The sequence below is a fragment of the Seriola dumerili genome, unplaced genomic scaffold (genome assembly GCF_002260705.1).
Source record: "Seriola dumerili isolate Sdu_G_001 unplaced genomic scaffold, Sdu_1.0 BDQW01002429.1, whole genome shotgun sequence".
Lineage (NCBI taxonomy): Eukaryota > Metazoa > Chordata > Actinopteri > Carangiformes > Carangidae > Seriola > Seriola dumerili.
The window spans coordinates 104,076-125,449 of record NW_019176684.1 but is presented as its reverse complement, the minus strand read 5'-3'; the positions used below and the strand labels follow the sequence as shown (position 1 = coordinate 125,449).

Sequence of the window (21,374 nt, the reverse complement as noted above, 5' to 3'; positions counted from 1 at the left end):
TCAAAATTGAAGCATCGCAGGCCCCAACTTTTAGTCCCACGTATTGGTCAAGTTCCAAGTAAGTTCGTGGTAAAGTCCCATGTCTCTGAAACGCCAGTCCTCAATTTATTCTGTTAAACTTGTGTTGTCTTGACGCCCAGACTGCGAAAAGTCTGGAAAAAAACAGCCACTCCACAGCCGCAGAAAACATTCTGTAGCTGCGTTCACCGGCTGAGACCGGTGACCTGAACAGCATGCATACAATCAGTGGAGTGCCCCTTCAACCATAGGTCATTTGCCATGCAAGGACATTGCAGAATAAAATCAATTTCTAAAATGTTGGTATTGAATGTTAATAAAGAACACAGTCACTGAACATAATCCAGGGTTTTGCTGAGTCAGCGTTCTTATCTGCCGATAGAATTGCATCCAAAGTGAAAGGGTCATTGCTTCCCTTTTTGTGATTTGGGCGAACTGAGCCTTTAAAGTAAATGACGAACAGAGTAAAATAGAGAAAGCGATTTGATGGAGATGAACTCACTGCGAACGATGGTGCATTCAAGGCCTCGCCCAGACATCCTGACACCGCTCAGCATCAGTCAGCTGTAGCATGAAGCTCTTTGTTGGGTTTTTATTCAAATGCACTCGTTTAGGAGGGGGTGGGTGGTGGGTGGTGGTGGGGGTGCACCACCTCCAAAGAGGAATTAATTTTAATACAGTGAATCCAATCAGTCTGATATCAGAAGCCGTGACTTCTCGATTCGATGGATCTGGCATCTCTACTTCAAAGGAACACAACAGGACAGCCACTGAGTCTAAATACAGAAATTTATTAACTACTAACGACTAATACAGTGTAAATGTAATGTTTGATAATTACCAAGATGCAAAGTGGAGCAAAAGAACGGTGTTAATCAATAGCTGTGTAATGAATTGGGCGATGGTGGGAGAGAATATGATTAGGCTTTCTTTGTAGCTGTAACAGCAGGAGAGCTGCTAGTGCTTTCAGGACGAGCGTCTCCTCCTCCCATCAGCAGCAGAGCTGTTAGCGTCCTCGCCGCTGTCATCAGATTGTGTAGGTTTTATAAAGAACGCTGATATTCTGTCCTGACTTTGAAACGACTGAGGTCGATTCCATGTTGTGGAGTCCAGCACTGTGATCCTCATGAAGCTGTCAGACCCCATGAATGTAGTAAAACAAAACCACGTGCACGCACACACACACACACACACACACACACACACACACATACACAACTTTGATTTAACACACAAGTACCGGTAATAGACGGTTGATAATCACACACACACACAGGCTGTCACACAGTGCTCATCTCCAGCTAGATAGCGGAAGAGCACCTCGGGTCAGTGTGCTATTATTACAGCTTCTCATTCATGCAGTTGTAGTCTGTGTGTGTGTGTGTGTGTGTGTGTGTGTGTGTGTGTGTGTGTGTGTGTGTGTGTGTGTGTGTGTGTGTTGGAAAGATGAGCCCATAGACTGCTGCTCACCACTGCCTCTCTGACAGCTTCACTGACAGTAAAAGGAAAGATGGAGAGTGAGAGTGTGAGAGGGGGAGCGAGAGAGAGGGGAATGAGGGCGTCACAGATGTAGAGAGAGAGAGAGAGAGAGAGAGAGAGAGTGTTTGTGTGTGTGTGTGTGTGAGAGAGAGAGACGCCTTGTATCAAAAAAGTGACAGTGAGGGGCTGCTGAGAAAACAGAGAACAGAGAGAGAGTGAGTGAATGAGCAGGAGTGTGTGTGCGTGCATAAAAATAGACGGAGCGACTGTGAGGATAGTGAGAGACTGATGGAAGCTGTAAAGAGCCGACGGAAGAGAGAGACTGAAGGAGAGAGAGAGAGCGAGCAGTAGGGGAATTAAGAAAACCACAGAACAAGAAGGAGCGAGGCGGCTTTGCGGCTGAGTGGGAGCGCAGACTGGGGGGGGGGGGGGGGGGGGGGGGGGGGGGGGGGGGGTGAAGCAAAGGGGGACCAGTTTAAAAGAAGAGGGGACTGGAGAGCGCAACAGGAGAGAGGGGAGAAAAACGAAAGGAGGCTGACGAAATGGAGAGAGAAATCTGGAAAGAGGATTTAGATAGAGAGAGCAGGGAGAGGAGGGGAGACGGAGAGCAGGAGAGAGTGCGGGAAAAGGGAGTGGTAATTGAGAAGAATGAAAGGCTAAGAGCTTTGAAGACTGTATTAGTTGTACTGTGTGAAAGGGCTATGGATCATTTAGTGACATCGATGTATTGGATTGGAGATAATGGGGATTTATGGTGGCACTTAAGGCCATACCGGCTGAATACCGGCCCAAATTGTCATAATGCAGGACGTGGGGCGGATGGCGAAGGGTACATGGGCGTGTGTCCATATGGAGCGATGTAATGTAAGAGACGAGACAGAATTAGACAGCGGTGGAGGAAATGCTCTGATCTTCTGCTGAACACGTCTTCGCGAGTATAATTCCTGCGCTTAGGATTCTACTCGAGTAAAAATCATTTTTCGATTATAAGTTACACTCCTAATGATGCAGAATGGCTCCTTTGAGATCCTTTATCATACATCTTTATTTGTTGTATCCATCGCATAACACTTAGCATTGGCAGCTTTGAGGATGTAAAGGGTGTAAGAGTGAGAGGATTTGAAGATCTGTGTTAGCAGAAGAAATCATTCCAAGACAGGCAGTCGCAGCACGTTGGGACATCGAACAAATCTTGTGCTCTAATGCAAATTTTCAAAAGTTCCCGAAGCTCAGAGTGGCATCTTGAAATTGCTTGTCTAGTGTGACCAAAACCAGAACAGCCCAGATCCCCAAAATATTAGATTTTTGAAGTGACATGAAATAAAGAAAAACAATAGAGTGCATATATCGAGTAAAGTATTCCCATCTGAAATGAAGCGCAGTAGAAGCCGAGTGTATAGGAAAATGGAAATACTCAAGTAAAGTGCTTACTTAAAGGTGCTTAATCACCTCCCACCAATAAATAAATATAGTCGAGACAGAAATAGCAAGACGTAATCAAAATCTGCTCCAGCAGCTTTGTGATCCAGTAACAGGACTAATGAACTCTTTCCAAATTAGATGACCTCATCTGAACGTTCAAATCAGACTCAAGTGCTTTCGCTGGCTGTAATCCGATTTGAGCTTAAAAGTGATGACTGTTTTGATTATTTTAAACCCCCCCCCCCCCCCCCCGTCCCCCCCACCAACACCACCCCTCCCTCCTTATCCAGGGAAGACGGGCTTCTGCTGAGCACGCACAGCAGTGTTAAGCCATACTTCACTGTCTGTTCACAGCTACACGTTTTCACACCTCTGAGATGCCAAGTAGAACCAGGGTTTTCTACTTTTGGCGACTGAGCTGCTCCACTGGAGTAGCTCGGGGGTTAAGCGCCTCGTTCATATGGCAAAGTTGTTGAATATCAAGGAGGAGTTTTACTCACTCGTTCATTTTGCTTTCCCACAGTCGTCCAACCGATCCTTTTTATGTGTTGTTTTTGATCCAGAACGGGGCCGCAACACACGATTGTTTTCTAACAATCACTTTTGTTTGTCAAACGTCAAAATACAGAGAACAATGCATCCATCACCATTCATCAGAGCCTCATTCAAAAAACATTTACTGTAACAATTTTCTTTTATAGTGTTAACCTCATTTGGATATTTTGTCGATTTAAAACAGGGAGGGATAATTTCACACAATATTCAAAATGTTTGAAGATTTTCTTTGGCTCAGGTGAAAATTTTAAGTAGTCTAAACTGCTTTTATTTTTCATTTCTCGCAATATGTCACGCAGACCTCATTCCATTTCTTTGATTATAAAAGCAACGTTTTACATCTCATTATTTGGCTTTAAGATTTTATTAGCCTAATTGATTAACTGACTAATTTCAGCTGTAATCCAGAAGTTATGGCCACAAACACGCTTCTCCAGCCTTAAAAGCCCAAACACGCAGGGCGCAGTAATTGCTGCATCCACTTGTTCGATTCTCCTAATATGATTATTTTGTGGTGGATTGTACGCTTGAGGGTTGAAGCATCTCATCTGCATGGCATCACCACCTTGGGGGAAGTTAGTCTCGAGGACGTGGCGCTTGCCCACCTTTTCTTTCGAGGAATAGGAGTGTTATAGAAAAGTCCGGGGCTTCCCATTAAATTTTTAGCGGGTGCTGCAGTATAGTCGAGCTTAAATATTAACGAAGGTGAACGCTACACGCACTTTCCACTAATGCTGCGAAAATATAATTGAATTTTAATGTTTATTTTCAATCATTTATCAGTCATTAAAACACAACTTTGATGATATGATATGTTTTCGTAATGACCTGGTATCTTTGTGAAGTGTCGTAAACTTTTGAGCTGTTTTTAATAGTCACGAATGAAGTGACGAGGTAATGATATAACAAATTGATACTGTAAATTGACCTTAGATGATGACTTGAGAATGTACAGTGAAGCATGGTGGCTAGATAAGCAAATGTGTGGCCTTCTATTTTTAAGCTGGTTTAAGCTCTTTAAAGGAGCTGATATACTGTAACTTCTCTCCATTGATACAGCATCCAGGGTTTTCATTTATGCTGATGGCTTTGTGCCGTTTCCTTCACACTGAACAACCATCATTTTTCACACCTTTATTGTTACCTCTACGCCATCAGCTCTGCTTTCTGTTATCTGTTGCATGAACTGGGCCACAGTCTGCTTGTTATGCAGATGAAGAGACCCGGCTTGAACATTAGCTCGAGTGTACATACAGTGTATATCGAGTGTCATATTTTACACTTACATTAAACTTGCATTAACTGCTGTTTTCTGGCCACATGGGAGAAGCAGAAAGAAGCTGCACCCAACACTGACGTATTATCAGCTCATAAAGATGATATGTGGAACTCGTTACAGTGAAAGCATTTTGCATGTTTACACATCCAGCACATATGGAGCAGCAGTGACATTCATTAGGAGTCATGTTAATGTCCACATGATGACTGCAAGTCCAACACCGACTCTCTTTTAGCATCATACACCAGCCCAACCAATCGCAAACGTAGCTGTCAGTCGTAATGTCGTTAATGTCAACTTATTATAAAACTAAACACTTGAACATACATCAGCACGATAAGAACTACCTAAAATAACACAAACCATCTTTGGGGAAAATGTACTGGCGTGTACTGTGATTATTTAGTTTGGCCCATGTCCCAGTTGCAAACACAGAGGAGCCTGACAGTGACGACAACCGAAACACTGAGCTGAGAGACACTGAGGAGCTCCATAGAGCTGAGAGGAACTTTAGAGCCAGGTTAGAACTGTGAGTCATTGTTAATAATTAGAGATATTGATTATGGCCACTTTAAATATAGTTAAAGGGTCAGTTTGCACAAATTACCTCTGGCTAAGCAGATCGTTTTCAATATCTTTGTCCAGGTTTTGAGATCTCTGCCTCTACCCCAGTACAATGGCGGTGAAAAGACTTTTGTGTGTGGTCCACACAGCACTGAAAAGATATATTAAAATAAATAAATAAATAAATTTAACCTTTATTTCCAGAAACAACGTCCTGGTTGTTCTGGCTAAAAATACACAGCGAACAGTTTCCAGAGAAATAGTCCCTAGTTTAAAAAAAAAACAAATCGTCCAGAGTAATGAGGAACCTGTTCCTGGTGACAGATGTTACTCTTGAATTTTTCAAATACGTTTTTGAGTCTGTGTGTGTGTCATCATGGCAAAATGTGGTCCCCGAGACACCTGCTGTAGTGGGAACTACTACTGAGGTGATTTTGAGCACTTTGGCAGGTGTTTATGTCTGTCTGTCCGTCCGTCTGTCTGTCCGTCTGTCTGTCTGTCCGTCCGTCTGTCTGTCCGTCCGTCCGTCCGTCCGTCCATCCGTCTGTCCGTCTGTCTGTCTGTAGACAAATGTTCTCACCACATTAGCGTCACAACTGTGCAAGACCCAGTGACAAAACTTTACAGGAGTGTAGCTGACATAACAATGAAGGCCAAGTTTGAAGATGGGCGTGGTCCGACCCATGAGCACTGAGTACCCATGGGTGCTGTGAAAAAAGAAAAAAAGGAAAAATAATGTGCATGACTAGACTATGTATATATTTTTGTAATTTAGCTGAACTAGCTGACCCTTTTAGAGGCAGAATCTGTCAGTTTGTATGTAACACAACCTGTTACTGCTTTCTGGTCCAATTTGCTTGTTGCTGTGCTCGTAGCAGCTGACATGCAAATCTACCCCGATGATCTAATTATGAACTGAGGAAATGTGAATTATGAGTAAATGTGCATCACTGCTGTCTTGGGAAAAAGCACTTAAACTGACTGCATCTTATTTTTTCAGTAATGAATGTGTTGAGTCAGTTCCATGACCCCTTGGGCCTGAAAAACTTATTAAAACTCAATTGTGTGATTTCGAAAACTACTGTTCACAGGAGTCAGTGAGTAAACAAGCAGGATTTCTTCATTCCCTAGTCTGGTTTTGGAGATCCATGGTCTTTAATAAAGGCTATAGACTAGCTTTATTTGTGTGTGCAGAGAGAGAGAGAGAGTGAGCGAGAGAGACAGTGACAAAAAGACTCCTCTGAGTGGCGTCGGATTTTTGAAATGCACCTGGAAAGTAAACTAATTTTCTCTGCAGGTCGGAGGACTGGTTATGGTAATAAAAAGAGAGATGTCATTAGATTCAGTGGTATTTGAGGAGTTCTCTGGAGGGGGAGGGGGAGGATGCAGCTATAATATTGGTGTTTTTGAGTGACTGAAAGAGTGTGACAGAGGAAAAGAAGTGTGTGTGTGTGTGTGTGCGTGTGCGTGTGTGTATGTGTGTGTGTGTGCGCGCGCGTGTGTGTGCATGCGTGCGTGCGTGTGCGTGTGTGTGTTCGTGTGCATGTGCGTGTGCGTGTGTGTGTGTGTGTGTGTTCGTGTGCATGTGCGTGTGCACGCATGTGTTTTCCAATCTGCTTCCCCGCCACTATCTCTGTCTCCTCTGTGTACATGTTATTCATGAGCTTGACCTACATGCGCCCATGCTTGTGTGTGCACGTGTGAATGTGTGTGTGTCACTCCACGCAGGAGAAAGTGATAAGGTTCTGGTCCACTTTCCAAGATTCACCAACCACTTTCACGCTCTGACCACCCAGTTTGATATTTTTTTATACAATAGAGTGCAATCTCCGGATGACAGTCTCCACTGTGTTTATGCTTTCATACTACTTACTGTAGTGCTGCTGCAGTTGCTCAGGCCCACTTACACCTGCCCAGTTCTTCTTCTTCTTCTTCTTCTTCTTCTTCTGCTTCTGCTTCTCTATTGATTCCGCACAGACTGCTGCCAGAAATTTAAAGTAAAGCAAAGAAAAAGAAAAGCGAAAGTGTGAAAGTGTCTGAATGAAAATTTCATATCGCATATTATTAATTAAAACTTATACTATAAACAGACCTGTTTCATTACTCTAAATATAGCTGCAACAGATTGCAATTAAGATGCTGTAGATTTTCTTTACTTGCCAGAAAAAATCCTCATTTCTTGGGTATTATATGATGTGAAATGCAAGTTTTCTCCTAAGCAGCAGCAAGCAGCTCTAAAGAAAGCCGGACTTAGCGATGTTAGATCTTTACCCTCTCTCGTCCCTTTGGTGTCCTTCAGCATGAAACATCACAGACTGGCCTGGTTAGTAAACATGAGCGCGCTGTGTGCGGTTTACTGATGTTACATTACAGAGGTTGTGGATACTGAAGGGAACTGAAATTTCCAGCTAACTCTTGCTGCCATCTGGAGATGCTAACGTGCAGCGTAGACTTTTGAGAATCACATGAAGTAGCTTTGAGACTGAGGTTTTTTTGACTTATTTCCTCATGAACCGGGACGTTCCAGCAGGATGCGGGTCTTAGAGAATTCGAAAGTTAATGTAACAAGAGGAAACTCTTCTCACACAGTCTGGAGTTGTTATTTGTACCATTTTAGAACTGAAAATGCAATAAACGTAGAGATACACATTTGGAGACGTGGTTATTTCCATCATTGATTTGCATTTTTTGATTAACTGATAAACAGTTTAGTCTATAAAATATCAGAACATGGTGCAAAATGCTCAGAGGCAAAGATGATATCTTCTATTTTTTCTCACCGACAGTCCAAAAATACAAAGATATTTAGTGTACATTGATGTAAAACAGAGAAATGCAGCAAATCCTCACATTTTAGAAGCTGGAACCAGTGAGTTTTAGGCTCTTTAGCTTGATTAATGACCTAAGAAATATCAGTTTTAACAGTTATTGTTCATCAACTAATGGATTAATCCTTTCTGCTTTTAACTGTATTTTGGCACAACACACATCTGACTCACGTTACTCCAGCAAAACCTAGTTACCCTGAAGACAAAGACAGACCTGCAGGTTTTATGAGATGGAAAGTTTTATTGGATATAATGATTGTATACATCACTGAATGAGTCAGCAGAAAAAAAGGAAAAAAAAACGATCCTTTTGAGAGAGGAAAGATATCATATTGCTATAAAAATGTGTGGAAATGCATTGGTCGACGTACAGTGTGGCATATAATGACAGATTGCAGAACAAAACACCCAAGGGCACAAGGTAACTGCTCAGAAAAGGCATTTTTCATTTAATGGGAACAAATGGGGGTCATTGCACCTCCCTACAGTTCTACAACATGAAACCACCACATACCTAATTACAAAGTATTTTTCTGTCACAGCTTACGTGTTTTTTTGTTTGTTTTTTTACTAGTCTCTGGTTAAGATGCAGACACCTCCCTCTTGACTGTCCCTCTTCCTTTCCCCTTCTCATCCCTCTTCGCCTCAGGGCGCCCAGACGTGGTGGAGCCCGTTCCGGACGATCCCACATACAATGTGAGCAGCGAGCTCACGCTGGAGGTGAGCCGCAGCGACGACAACGCCCTCATCACCTGCGCCGTCGACCATCCCTCTCTCGCCCCGGGGGACAAGAGGAGCGAGCAGGCTCTGCGGGTGTTGTGTGAGTCAACTGGGAAATAGGAGTTGGGGGTGGGGGTGTGAGATACAGATACAGAGGATGCTGGGGCAAGGGAGGCAGAGTACAGGACGGACAGATGTGAGAGGGAAATATATAGTGAAACTGCTCTGGTTTTTATTTCTGCCTTGCTCTTCTCCTTTATTGGGCAGTATAGGCACATTTCCCCTCTTTGCAGTTTGACCTCTGCACCAGTAATTTGACATTAGCTACCTGTAATAATGACCACGCAGGAACTTAACCTTCCTCTGCTGCCGCACTTGGCCAGAGTTGAGTCACAGTGAATAAGAAGAGCAAGTTATCATCTAAAGTGAAACTATAAATGGAGCCACGTCGGACTGCACTGTACTGGTGCTGCCACCCTGTGGGCGAGCCCACAGTACTGCGTCGCCGTGGGAAAGTGATGTCGTTGTGTAAGGGGTTATGTCATTGTAGGAGGCAGAGAGATGGTGACGCCTACAGGATGCAGATGGGAGTAGATGGAGACAGGGATGAATGAGGCTATCGGTGCTGTGTGCATGTCTGTACGGTTATGAGTCCTGTGTTATGTAACTACACTCTGTGTCTGTGTGTGTGTGTGTGTGTGTGTGTGTGTGTTTGTCTTCCACTTACAGATTCACCTGAGGTGGTTATCTCTCCTGAAAACAATTTGCCCAGAGAGGGGGAGAAGTTTTTTCTGCAGTGTTTGGGCAATGGCAACCCAGAGTAAGACACTTGCACACACACACACACACAAACACACACACACACACACACACACACACACACACACACACACACACACACACACACACACACACACACATGCACACTCACGCACATGTCGTTCACACCATGTCTGCCTGTATGCATGTATATGTACAGTGCTGCTTGAAAGTATGAGAACCTTCCAGACATGGTCACTGTTTTTGTAAAAAACATTAAAAGAACCTTATTTAACAGACATCCAAATCCTAATTTGTAAAGCACACTTTCCAAATACTGGACACACACACAAAAAGAGATATTTTTCCATTATGTAATTCAACAAATGTGGTTTATTTCACAAACACTGAAAATGTAACATGTGCAAAAGTATGTGAACCCTTCCATTAGTAGCTTGTGGCTCCTCCTTTTGCAGAGCATTACTTCAACCAGAAACGTCTTCTGGTAACCTATTAACCAGCTCTCGCATATGCTCATGGATTTTTGCCCACTCCTCCTTTGCAGAAACTCAGCCAGTGAGAGAGGTTGGAAGGGACATCTCGCATGTCCATCTTCTTCAGGTCTCGCCACACAACATTTCAAATAGATTTAGATCTGGGACTTTGACTGGGCAATCCAGAGTTACGAATCCTCTTCTTCTGAAGCCATTCCTTTGTAGTTTTGCCTGGAATGCTTCGGGTCATTGTCTTGTGCATAATCCATTTTCGTCCCAGCTTCAACTGTTTGACTGATGCAGGAGATTCTGCGTCAAAGGAATTTGTGTGATATATGCCTGAGAATTCATGGTTCCCTGATATATGGAGTCGCCAGTTCCAGAGCAAAAAGCAGCCCCAGATCTTAACATTTCCACCACCATGCTTCACTGGTAGGGAGGATGGTTCTTTTCTTCATTCTTGCTAGTGTTGGCTTTTCTTCAAACATGGCCGGTTTTGATTGTGACCAAATAACTTCTATTTTAGATTTCATTCTGTCAGAGGAATGGACTCCCCAGCAAGGCCTCGGGTTGTCTAAGTGCTCTTTTGCAAAGTTGAAACGGGCAAGCTTTGTTCTTTTTTGAGAGCAGAGGCTTCCTTCTAGCAACCTCCCATGAATTGCCATGCTATTTCAATTTCGTTACTGATCGTAGATGCATGCACATTTTGTCCCGGATGCTACAGAGAAGATCTGCAACCTGTACGAGTTGATGTGTGGGTTGTCCTTAACCTGATTTATTATTTTTCTGGTGGCTCTGCGGTGATAGTTTTTGATGGGCGCCACTTCTAGAGCAGAGTGCTGTCATGTTGAAGGCCCTCATTTGTCAAATTATTTGCTTTTACAGTCAATGGATTGAGCTGGAATCCTTTTGGAGATGGTCTTATATCCCTACCCAGACTGATGGGCTGTCACTACCCTCTTCTTCATGTCCTCGGATATCTCCTTTCTCTCGGATTGTTATGTGTATGTGGAACCCAAGTCTGGTTTTGGTTCGTTCCTCTATGTCTTTTAATTAGTGCAGGCCAATTCCTTTCCCAAGGATGTTCATTTCATTTGGTCTACTGAAATGATTAATTAAGCACTCAAAATGTATTACCTGAGGTCTGTTACCCTGCTTGACTTAACCAATGCAGCTGGGGATTCACTTACTTTGCACATGCACTAATTCCATGTTTCACTGTTAGTTTTGGGCTACTTAAACAAAGTTCCACTAAAAATCAGTACAAAGCAATTGATGTGAAACATATATTGACATTTCATACATAAAAAACTGGTGTCATGATAAAATAGAAAATCAGGCTAAACAACAGAAAACATCTGAACTGCTCAAGGGTTCCATACTTTCAAGCAGCACTGTATATGCACACACTTTCTCTGTTTTAAACACCATATGTACAACCACACATATACACAATTATAAATCGCTATTCACAAAGGGAGAATTGCTGATGTGTTTATTTAATACAACTCTAAACATCCTTTATACAATACAAATAAGTAACATGACTAAACATTAGTCATGTTCCAACATTTCCAGGCAGTTCGCAGTATAACCAAGGCTTTCTTAGTCTGTGCCAATAAATAGTGTAATAAGACCATTTGATTTATGCTCAGATTTTACAGGAATCTCAAGTTAGAGGACATAACAGTACACGTGGTACGAAGGAGTATGAAGGAGCCACAGCAGCATGTGGCGTGTCTGTGTAATGATCGATGATAATGTGCTTCAGTAAGGGGTTTATCGTTTGTTTGCTGTGAACGGATGAACAAATTCTCTTGCAAAAACTGTCTGTCAGTGGCTTCTCAAACTGCTCATGCGAGTCTGCCATCTCTATGGTTCTCTAAGATCTTGTTAAGTTCAGGCTGACTACCTACTGTGACTGCTCGGTTAAGGTAAGGTAGTGGTCATGGCTAGAGGAAACCCAGCGCTGACTCGTCGGAGGGAGAGACACTTTTTGAGATGCTGTAACATCAGGCTACTTCCACCTTTGCTTATCTGCAGTGTTTGGACATTTGGCACATGCAGCGAGGACAGTTTGGGATGGACGGTTAGTTCAGGGTTTGTGTGTTATTTCTTTTTCTCGGTGCGCTTCTAGCCTTCTTTTGTTCTCGGCATTCAATTTCTGACACCTTGTCATGCGAGTAGTCACTTGTTCAAACACGTCACGCACATAAGCACACACAGGCACAGTTAGCGAAAACACCTGCTCCGACAAGCTCTCGCGTGTTCGCTGATACAGTGTGTACACAATTTTTCAGAAACACACACACAAACAAACAAACTGCAACGCGCGTCTTAAATCCTGCCCACACAAATACACTCTTTCCCCTGGCCTTTCTGCATTATAGATGAACCTCCAGCCCACCAGCCCTATCGATCCGCTCTCCTCCCCCCTGTCCTCCTCTCCCTGTCTCCCTCCATCCCTCCATCATCGGGTATCTCTCCGCTGCTGTGTCAGTCACAGCTCGTTCACTCCTCTCCGTCTTGTCACGACACCTCCCTGCCCTACTCATCATTCTCCTCCTCTCCCCGTCCTTTCCTATAACTCTCCTCTATCGCTCCCCACACCTTTTCCCTTTAAATTCTCCATCCCTCCTCCTCCTCCTCCTCTTCCTCCCGTCCTGCTATCCTATTACCCCCTCCCTTCTCCTCTTTCTCCTCCTGTCAGCTCATCACAGGAGTGGCTAGGAATAAGACTAGCCAGTTAGTTTGATTGGCGGGTGGAACAGATAGGGGGTGGGGGAGAGGGAGGTGACTGTCATCGCACGTACGTGCTTTAACAGGCAGCAGGGGAGTCGATAAAGTATAGACAGGAGGAAAGCAAGGCATGAGCGGAGTGCCACAGCTGGGGGTTCAATTCCCATTGGGACCTTCTATTTGTTTGTGATACAATAAGACACTGTGGATGAAAGCATCCATTAAACGATGTACTGTCTGCATGTTCTATATGGGAAATAGTCTCTGGTAATAAATGGTTCTATGCAGTTCAAAATAGCCCTGACAGTGCAAGAGTTCAGGGTTCAGCTCCCGCTGGGATCACCGTTCCTAAAAATGTACTGAACTCACAGTACATGGAGGAGCTTTAGATAAAAGCGTCCGCTGAGTGGCAGAGGCTGCATGTAACAAAAAAAAAACAAAAAAAAACGAGGCTACAGAAGAAGAGAAGAGAGAAACTGTCATGGCAAAAAAAAAAAAAAAAAAAAAAAAAAGAAAACTTTCAAGGAAAAAAAAAAAAAAAAAAAAAAGACAAGGGAAGGAGAGGTAGAGAGGGAAGGAAAACAAAGCAACAGGAGAGGCAGAGGGAAGCGTGGGCGGAGGGGAGACAGAAAGATTTGGTGACAGTGACTAAGACAGAGAGGAGGAGAGCAAACAAGCAAAGCCAGTGTGTGTGTGTGAATCGGGGGGGGGGCGCTCAGCTATGTGCACCACCGCCTGTGGATGAGCTAGTGTCCAATCAAATCAGATACAGGTTGCCCCCACAGCTGTCAGTCAAAACCCAATCACCGCGACGACACCTTTCCTCCGACACACCCAGCCACTCAGCTCCCTCTCCTCCTCTTGAGCTGTGCTCCCCGATCAAACTCAATGAACGTCACACTCCATCCCGTGGCTCACACTCCTCTTCTCTCTCTTCGTGGTCACATCCTGTCAGGTTCAAAACAATAACTTACCGTATCGAATTCTATACCGTGTTTCCTCGGCGCCTGGCAGCAAGAGCGCTCTAATAGAAGAGAGTGGAATTCGTGCTCTACATTCTATTACATTTCCCATCTATTCAATCAGCACGGCTGGGGAGTGCTCGCAATTGCATCACATTTCTGCTCTTGAAGTCATTTAACCACTTAAACTCCCCGAGACTGTTCACTTAACACATTTACAACTAAAAAGCTTTGCATAACTTTGACTCATGCGAGCAAGGTCATGGCCACGGCTGGAAAACAGCAGGTGACATGTAGCAGGATTACAATAATCTGTAACCTATTAAAAGGTGAGGCGGGCCACATTCTATACTCGTCACAACTGGCACCGGCAGGATGGTAAAACACAGGGGAAAGGACCCAAGTGCAGACGTTCAGGCGGAACTTATTCAGTTGAAAGATTTATTATAAACAAAAAGGAACATGGCTTTTCGGAGTGGTGAGGCAGGTGAGAGTCAAACAACCAGGGAGAGGAGGCCAACAAGGGGCCAGTGGACAGGGAGCTAAAGAGTAGAGCTCAGGATCTCAGGGGAACAGCCCGAGGGCTCCACTCTGGCTGGGGAGGGGCGCAGCTGGAGATCTCAGGTCGAGGGCCTGAGGGCAGGACAAAGGTAGAGAAGGAAACCTCAGGTGGCCGGGCAAGGGGGTCAGGCAGGCAGGTGGAGGCAGGGACAAAAGCAGGACTGCTCCGGTAGCGGGCAGTGAAGGCGGGATCGCTCTCGAGCAGAGCAGGAGGTTGATATGGGGCAATAGTCAGATGAGTCCCGGAGAAAGGGGACTGCTCAAGGTCTACAGGGTCGGAATCCGACAGGATGCTAGCTGACTTGGGTGCAAGAACAGGCTGGCTGTATCAGGGTCAGCAGCAGGACCGGGCAGGATTGCTAGCCAACTTGGATGCAGACTGGGGGCTAGCCTACTAGGAGGCTGACTGGAGGCTAACGGGCCTGAGGCTAGCCGACTGGAGCGCAGACTGGAGGCTAGCAGCTTGAAGGCTTGCCGACTGGGATGCAGACTGGAGGCTGCAGGCAAAATAACCCAAGCCTGCCCCGTCTGAGAAGCAGGCTGAGGGTTGGGAGACACTGGAACAGGCTGCTGGCTAGCAGGCTGAGAGACTGGTCCCAAGTCCTTTAGCCACTCAGACAATGAACTCTTTAGCCGAGGTGTTTTTGGACACTCTTTGCGTCCCACCCTCACAACAACCTTTGGGCTCTCTTCTACTCACCGTACAAGCATATGAGGACATCTGACAATCCATGAAGTTCACCTCAAACAAAACATCTGTTGGGTCCTTGGTGCGGCCAGAATGTACTGTCGCAGCTGGTGTAAGCAGGATGGTGTGGCGAGGCGGACGAGAGTAATACAAACCCTGTCCAAACAGGAAAACAAGTCCAGTGAGCAGTGGCAAAGAAATACGAATTCCGGAAAACAGGCAACAAAGGTCAACACAGAGGTCAGACAGGAAAACACGAGAACCCAGATCATGAAGCTCGCAGCAACTTATCACAACACTCGGCCAACTGAAAAGGGGAAACACAAAGCTGTAAATACACTGAAGACTAATTAACTAATGAGACACAGGTGGCAAAGAAAAACAGCAGGAAAACACAGAGTCAGGAAATAAAAATAACAACAGGTGGTACACATCAGGTGGTAATTTCAAAATAAAACAGGAAACACTAAACAGAGTCCAGGCATGGAGTTCACAAGGAGGGCCAGGTCATGACAATACTTTTCTTGTCAAACAAATCCCATGAAAAGACTAAATTAAACCCATTAACCAGAATTGCCTGACTGGGTTTATTCCTTTGTGCGATAAAGCCTCAGTGATGAGCAAAAACTATTCAAAACACGTGAACGGGCCACATCACTGCACTCGATGACCTGTTCTTTGTTAATTTGCGTAATCTTGTTTATTTTGCGTCAACTCTACATATGCTGACCTGCTGCCGTAAATACTCACTAGCGCACCAGGTTAATCCACATTAATCCGCAGCTGAAAATAGTCCCCAACAAATGCACTCATTACTCCCATTTGAGTTACCTTTGCAAGCGCCCGGCCGGATTATCGTTATCGTTATTACTTCATGAAACTGTGATGGCAAACAAGTTAGCAAACTGTGGCATATTTACACATCTAGCAGACACTGGGCAACATTTGAAGTCATGTTTGTGTCCACCTGGCAAATTTGAATCCAATATTTACTCTTCTTTTAGCTCCATTTTGTTTCTCTACTAACTCCAGAGGGAAACATCTGTCTCTTAAGCAGTTAAATGCTCCACTTTCCTCAACAGCTAGATGCTGACTTTGTCCATCTGTTGTTTGGTGCTGGGCAAGGAGTGACAGTGGGCAACTGCCTGTTGTGTCTGGAAACTAGGCTGATGAGAGCTGACTGAATCAAAATGGTTCAGATGTGGGCTGTAAAGCTTTAAATATGTCCATTTTTTTCCAGAAACCAGTTGCCTTGAGACGGAGTGCCACAGACTGGGTAGAAAAGCCAGAGAGTAATGAGTGTTGGACTAATGCATTGTGGGCCTCCTCAGGGATTTGGTGAAATTAAAAACAATATAGAATAACACCAGATTTATCCTTTTTAAATGTAAAAATACTGATCAGATGACAGACACTGTGTGTTGGGTGTGTTACTAAAGTGTTGGATTGTTTAAATTTCCAATACTGGCGTGATTTAACACATTTTATATTAATAATAATAACAAAAACACCCTAACCTTTTTTCTTTTTTTTTTATAACATGGTAACGTTTACAGTCAGAATGCACCAAAGTAATTGCAATGAAGAATGTCTTCAGGCGTATCATCACTTGTGTGCAGTGTTTACTGATACATGCGTGCTAATTGAAAAGCTTCCACCTAAGCAGAGCTCATAGCCGAGAATAAAACACAGGTACGCACCATGGATATTGTCAGCGTGGTCTGACCAATCAGCTGTCTGCACTTAAAACTAGCAGCCGTATAACAGAGATTGACTTTTGAGCATTATGTTTAATAACACCACACGAGTTACAGCCTGTAAATGTGAAGTTAATTGTTCAGATAATTGCATATTAACTAGCATTCGGAGGCAGCATAATACAACAGCTGATTACATTTTATTGCAGGTAACCTGACGACGTAGACAAAGACGGTCAGGACGGTTTTTCCTTTTTTTTTTTTTTTTTGGGGGAAAAATATTCATCCGGTATTTGCCTCTGCACGGCTGAGTGAACACTGGAGCTCTTTTTAAGCATTGTCAGGATTTATACTCCTAAAATGACACACATTCAAAACTTTGAGCTTCACAGTGAGTCCACAGTCTCCCTAGTGTTTGCTCAGCAGCAGGTGTCAAGGGAGCAGACGATTAGCTTTCACTCACTTTGAGAATTCTTCCCAGCAGCAATAACACAGAGTTGTTGTGGGTTTTGCCTCTCAGAGTCTTCCAGTTGGATTTTAAAATATTTGTCTGAAGGAGTTTGGTCTTAAGAGCAGCAGAGTTCAAACCTTTAACGGTTACTGTACGAATGCCCATCTGGCCACCACCTCGAAGTCACACATTTCACCTTTAGTTGTCGATGAGAGTTCTTTTTTTTTTTTTTTTCACATTTCGAAGAACGATTAATCAGTCCAACACACTCAGGTCTGTCCCCGATTCAGACTCCCCGTCATTGTAATTACTGTACAGCGCTTAAGGACTCACACATTTACATAATTGATTCTTTTATCAAGGCACGTCTCGCTATCTCTCTCATACACAATCTGTTATGCAGAATGGATTTTTTAACGCAGGCTGATTTGAAATGCTGATCTTCATTCTGTTGTTTTCTTCTTCTTCTTCTTCTCCCTCCATCTCTTTTAAGAGCTCTTCTCTTCTTCAAGCTGCGACACTCCTCTCGAACCCCGTCCTTCTTTCCATCATTTTCTTCATCGTTCCTTTTTTTTTTTTCACTTGTTCTGTCTGCTGCGACAACTCTCCCCCTCCCCCTCTTTACATCATTCATTCGCTCCATCTCTTTCTCTTGTTTGTTCTCGCTTGCTCTCCTCTCACGCTTTTATCTTCTCTTTTTCTGTCTTCATTCCTCCTAGCCTTCTCACTCCTTTATCCATTTCTTCTCTTTCCCTTCCTCCCTCTGTTTCACTCTTGATGATTTCATCTCCTCTTTCTCCTGCAGCACTTGTCACAGCTCCCTTCTCCTCTCATCACTTCACCTCTTTTTTGTATTTTTTTTTTTTTTTACTTTAAGTTACTCCTTTGCAAAATGTGCACAGCATATACAGTTCAACTCAGGACTCTTATTCTTTCTGTATGTGTCTTTCTCTCCCATGTCTCAGGCCCACCTCCTACATGTGGGAGAAGAAAGATGGAGAGCTCCCCCCACTGGCCAAAGTCGACGGTGCTTTCCTGCGCTTCGAGATGCTCAACAAATCAGATAATGGCGTCTACCTCTGCCAAGTCGACAACGGCATAGGAAACAACCAGGGGGAGTACACACTCCTGGTGCAAGGTAACGAGGAAAAGTGAAAAGAGGGAGGGAAAATGAGCCAGGAAATGGAGTGTATGGTGGGGGAGAGATGGAGAAGAGAGGGATTAATGTAGAGAGAAAAGTGAAGAGGCTGGGATGTCTTCTTTTACGTTTCTTCATCACGTTTTTTTTTTTTTTTATTTCTTCTGTCGTTTGTTGTGGTTTTGCTTGTACTTCTTCCATCTTTTTTTCTCTTCTGATTTTCTTTCGTTTCTTTCCTCCTGTTTTTGTTTGTTGTTTTGTTCTTTTTTTTTCTCATCCAACCGCGCTACCACCACCACCACCACCACCACCACCACTGCTTACCATCCAACCGCTTTCGCTCGTTCTTGCGCTTCTTTCCCTTCGCTTTTATGTGCCCTCGTTCGTTTCGATCCACGGCCATTTTTGCGCTTTGCTTGCCGGTTCCTCCTCCCCAAGATCCCATGGACCCAGACGCCGTGGACACCACCTCCCCCTCCCCTGATTTTTCAGCCTCTCCCTCTACCTCCTCCCTCCCATCCTCCTCCCCTCCTGACACCTTCTCTGGCTCCGGCTCTGATTCCACCTACTCCTACCCCTCCTCCTCCCCTCCTGACCTCACCTCCACTTCCTTCCCCGACTCCTCCCCTTCTGCCAACCCATCAAATGCTGACATGTCGACCACCGTCTCCGATTCCTCCACCACCACCACCACCATCCTCTCCAACGCCCTCTTCCCCGACCTGCCATTCTCTCACTCCCCCTCCTCCCCGGCTACTACTGCTCCCTCCTCTGCAAGCAGCGCTCCGTCCACTGCCACTCCCACCTACCCCTCCCTCGCCTCCTCCCTTACTCCCTCAGTTTCCGTCCGGCTGAATGGAGTTTACACTTTCACAGGTAAAAATCATCTGAGTCACACACTTGGACACACACTTGCAAACAAGAGAATTGTGAGATGTTTAGTAATGGAGCGGAAAAGCAAACACCATTTACGTTACTACTTTTGTTATTTTTATCCCTCAATACACAAATTGTGCTTGCAATGTGGACAGTGGGAGTTTGTTTTCCATGGACACACACACACACACACACGCACGCACACACACACACACACACACACACACACACACACACACACACAGACACTCATACGTAAAGCTTGGCAAGACAAAAGCACATAATGAAGGATAAAATGGCATTTGTGTGTCCATGTCACAGCTGTTTGATCTTTTTTTTTCTTGTTTCCCTCTTTCCTCCTGTTAATAATCCCTAATCCCCCAACACCCCCCCCCAACACTCACTCCTCCACTCATCTAACCATCCATCCATCCATCCATTCATCTAAACATCCAACAATCCATCTACTCATCCACTTGAGAAGATGCTGCAGAGAACATTGCAGGTATAACTTTTCCACCAGTCATCTGTAGTTATGACTCTCTGTCGTTCTAACTTTTCGTCCACCTGCCTGTCTGTCCGTCCGTCCGTCCGTCCGTCTGTAGTTCTGTCTGTTTTTTGTCTGTCCGTCACTCTGGATAAAAAAAAAAAAAAAAAAAAAAACTAGTCTGGGGACCCTTTGAACTTCAGAGCAGAGGGATGAATATTTCATACTCCTGCCCACGTAATACTTTGTTGTTGCCCATACATGCACAGACACACTCAACACACCATCTCACACACACACTTTCACTAATGCAACACGCATCGACACCACAGTGTTCGCACCACACACTCACGTCTATCTGACAAAGACACACACACAAACGCTAGCATGACCCCTTAAGTGGTACAAGTCATTTACACAGTGTTCCACTTCCTCTGTGTGTTTCTGTACGTGTGTGAGTGGTTTTTCTTCTTGTCTGTGTGTGTGTGTGTGTTTGTGTGTGTGTGTGTGTGTGTGTGTGTGTGTGTTAGCACTCTGGAGGGAGGGGTCAGGCTTCGAGGTGTTCTTGGGTCTTGTCTGCTTTCCTTTGATGCTGACAGCAGGATTTATGGGCTCATTCTCAGTCTCGCCTCGTCAGCATGCCCCTCTCACCTCCACGCCGGCCAGCCGGAGTGTGTGTTCCACTCTCTGTGTGTGCGTGTGTGTGTCATTCTGACTGGTGCTCAGAGTCTCCCCCCTCCCCAGCCCACCCCAGCCCCTCTCTTCTCCCTGTTCTCTTTCTGCGGCTGGCCTCTGGTTGGTTGTTGTCATGCCCCTTCACTCCTTTAACTGGCTAAAATGTGACTTTTTTTTCCCTCCAAAATTGGTCGTTTACCACATCTGTTGGTGTCCCAGCTGGTTGTGTGTGTGTCCCTTCCCTCCCTCCTCAGTTACAGTTTTGTCCACATCTCTAGTTGTCAGTGTCTCTTGCTGTGCCTCTATCTCTCTGTGCTCTGATTGGGTGTATACGAGCTGGCTATTTGTTCCTCTGACTGGTTGAATTCTTGCCCTCTTCATTGGTTTGATCCCTCAAACGTTCACCAAGTGCAAGACGGTCTCTCGTTCCAGCCCCCTTTCCTTTTTGCTCCCTTTAAAAATCGTTTATCCTTTTCAATGTGTGAAGTGCTGCTTCTGAGTTGTGCCTATCTGAGTGACTTTCAAATTGACACCCGGCGTTTGATCCGTTCTGAAAAGTCAGGCGAAATAAATGATGTATCAAATTATTTCTGCGTAGATTGCTTTCTTCTCCAAGGGGCAAGTAACCAGAGAGTCTGAAACGAGGCAAAGTGGGAGGGAAAAAAAAAAATCAAATCGCCGCTGTTGGGTGAAAAACCTGAATCTCAAAAATTGTCAGAAGACAAAGAGGTCTTGTTTTCAGCTTGATCTCCAAATAAAAGATTTCTATATTTTTCTGTAATGAAATCATACTTTTACTATGCAGATTATGCAACATATACAAGTATATTCTACCAATATAAAGGATTTTGATAATACATGTCAATATTGAAAATGTACCGTATACTGAAAACATTATTATATATTATATATAAGTGTTTTTTTCTTCCTTTTTCTTCATCTATGCTCTCTCTCTCTTTCTCTCTCAATAAGTCAGTATATA

General features: G+C 44.4%; 1 protein-coding gene across 4 annotated transcripts in view; it reads left to right on the top strand.

The window, feature by feature from the left end:
* The window catches only part of cadm3 (cell adhesion molecule 3), an 89,923-nt gene that overhangs the window by 62,541 nt on the left and 6,008 nt on the right, over positions 1-21,374 (top strand). Inside the window, exons 6-10 of one of the 4 annotated variants that reach the window (XM_022769244.1) lie at positions 8,795-8,965; positions 9,595-9,685; positions 18,182-18,354; positions 18,793-19,230; positions 19,715-19,735. In XM_022769244.1, coding sequence (XP_022624965.1) covers positions 8,795-8,965; positions 9,595-9,685; positions 18,182-18,354; positions 18,793-19,230; positions 19,715-19,735 — 894 coding nt within the window. Of the gene's footprint in view, positions 1-8,794; positions 8,966-9,594; positions 9,686-18,181; positions 18,355-18,792; positions 19,620-19,714; positions 19,736-21,374 lie in introns of those variants that run through there. The other 3 variants (XM_022769245.1, XM_022769243.1, XM_022769246.1) reach the window with 3 other exon arrangements.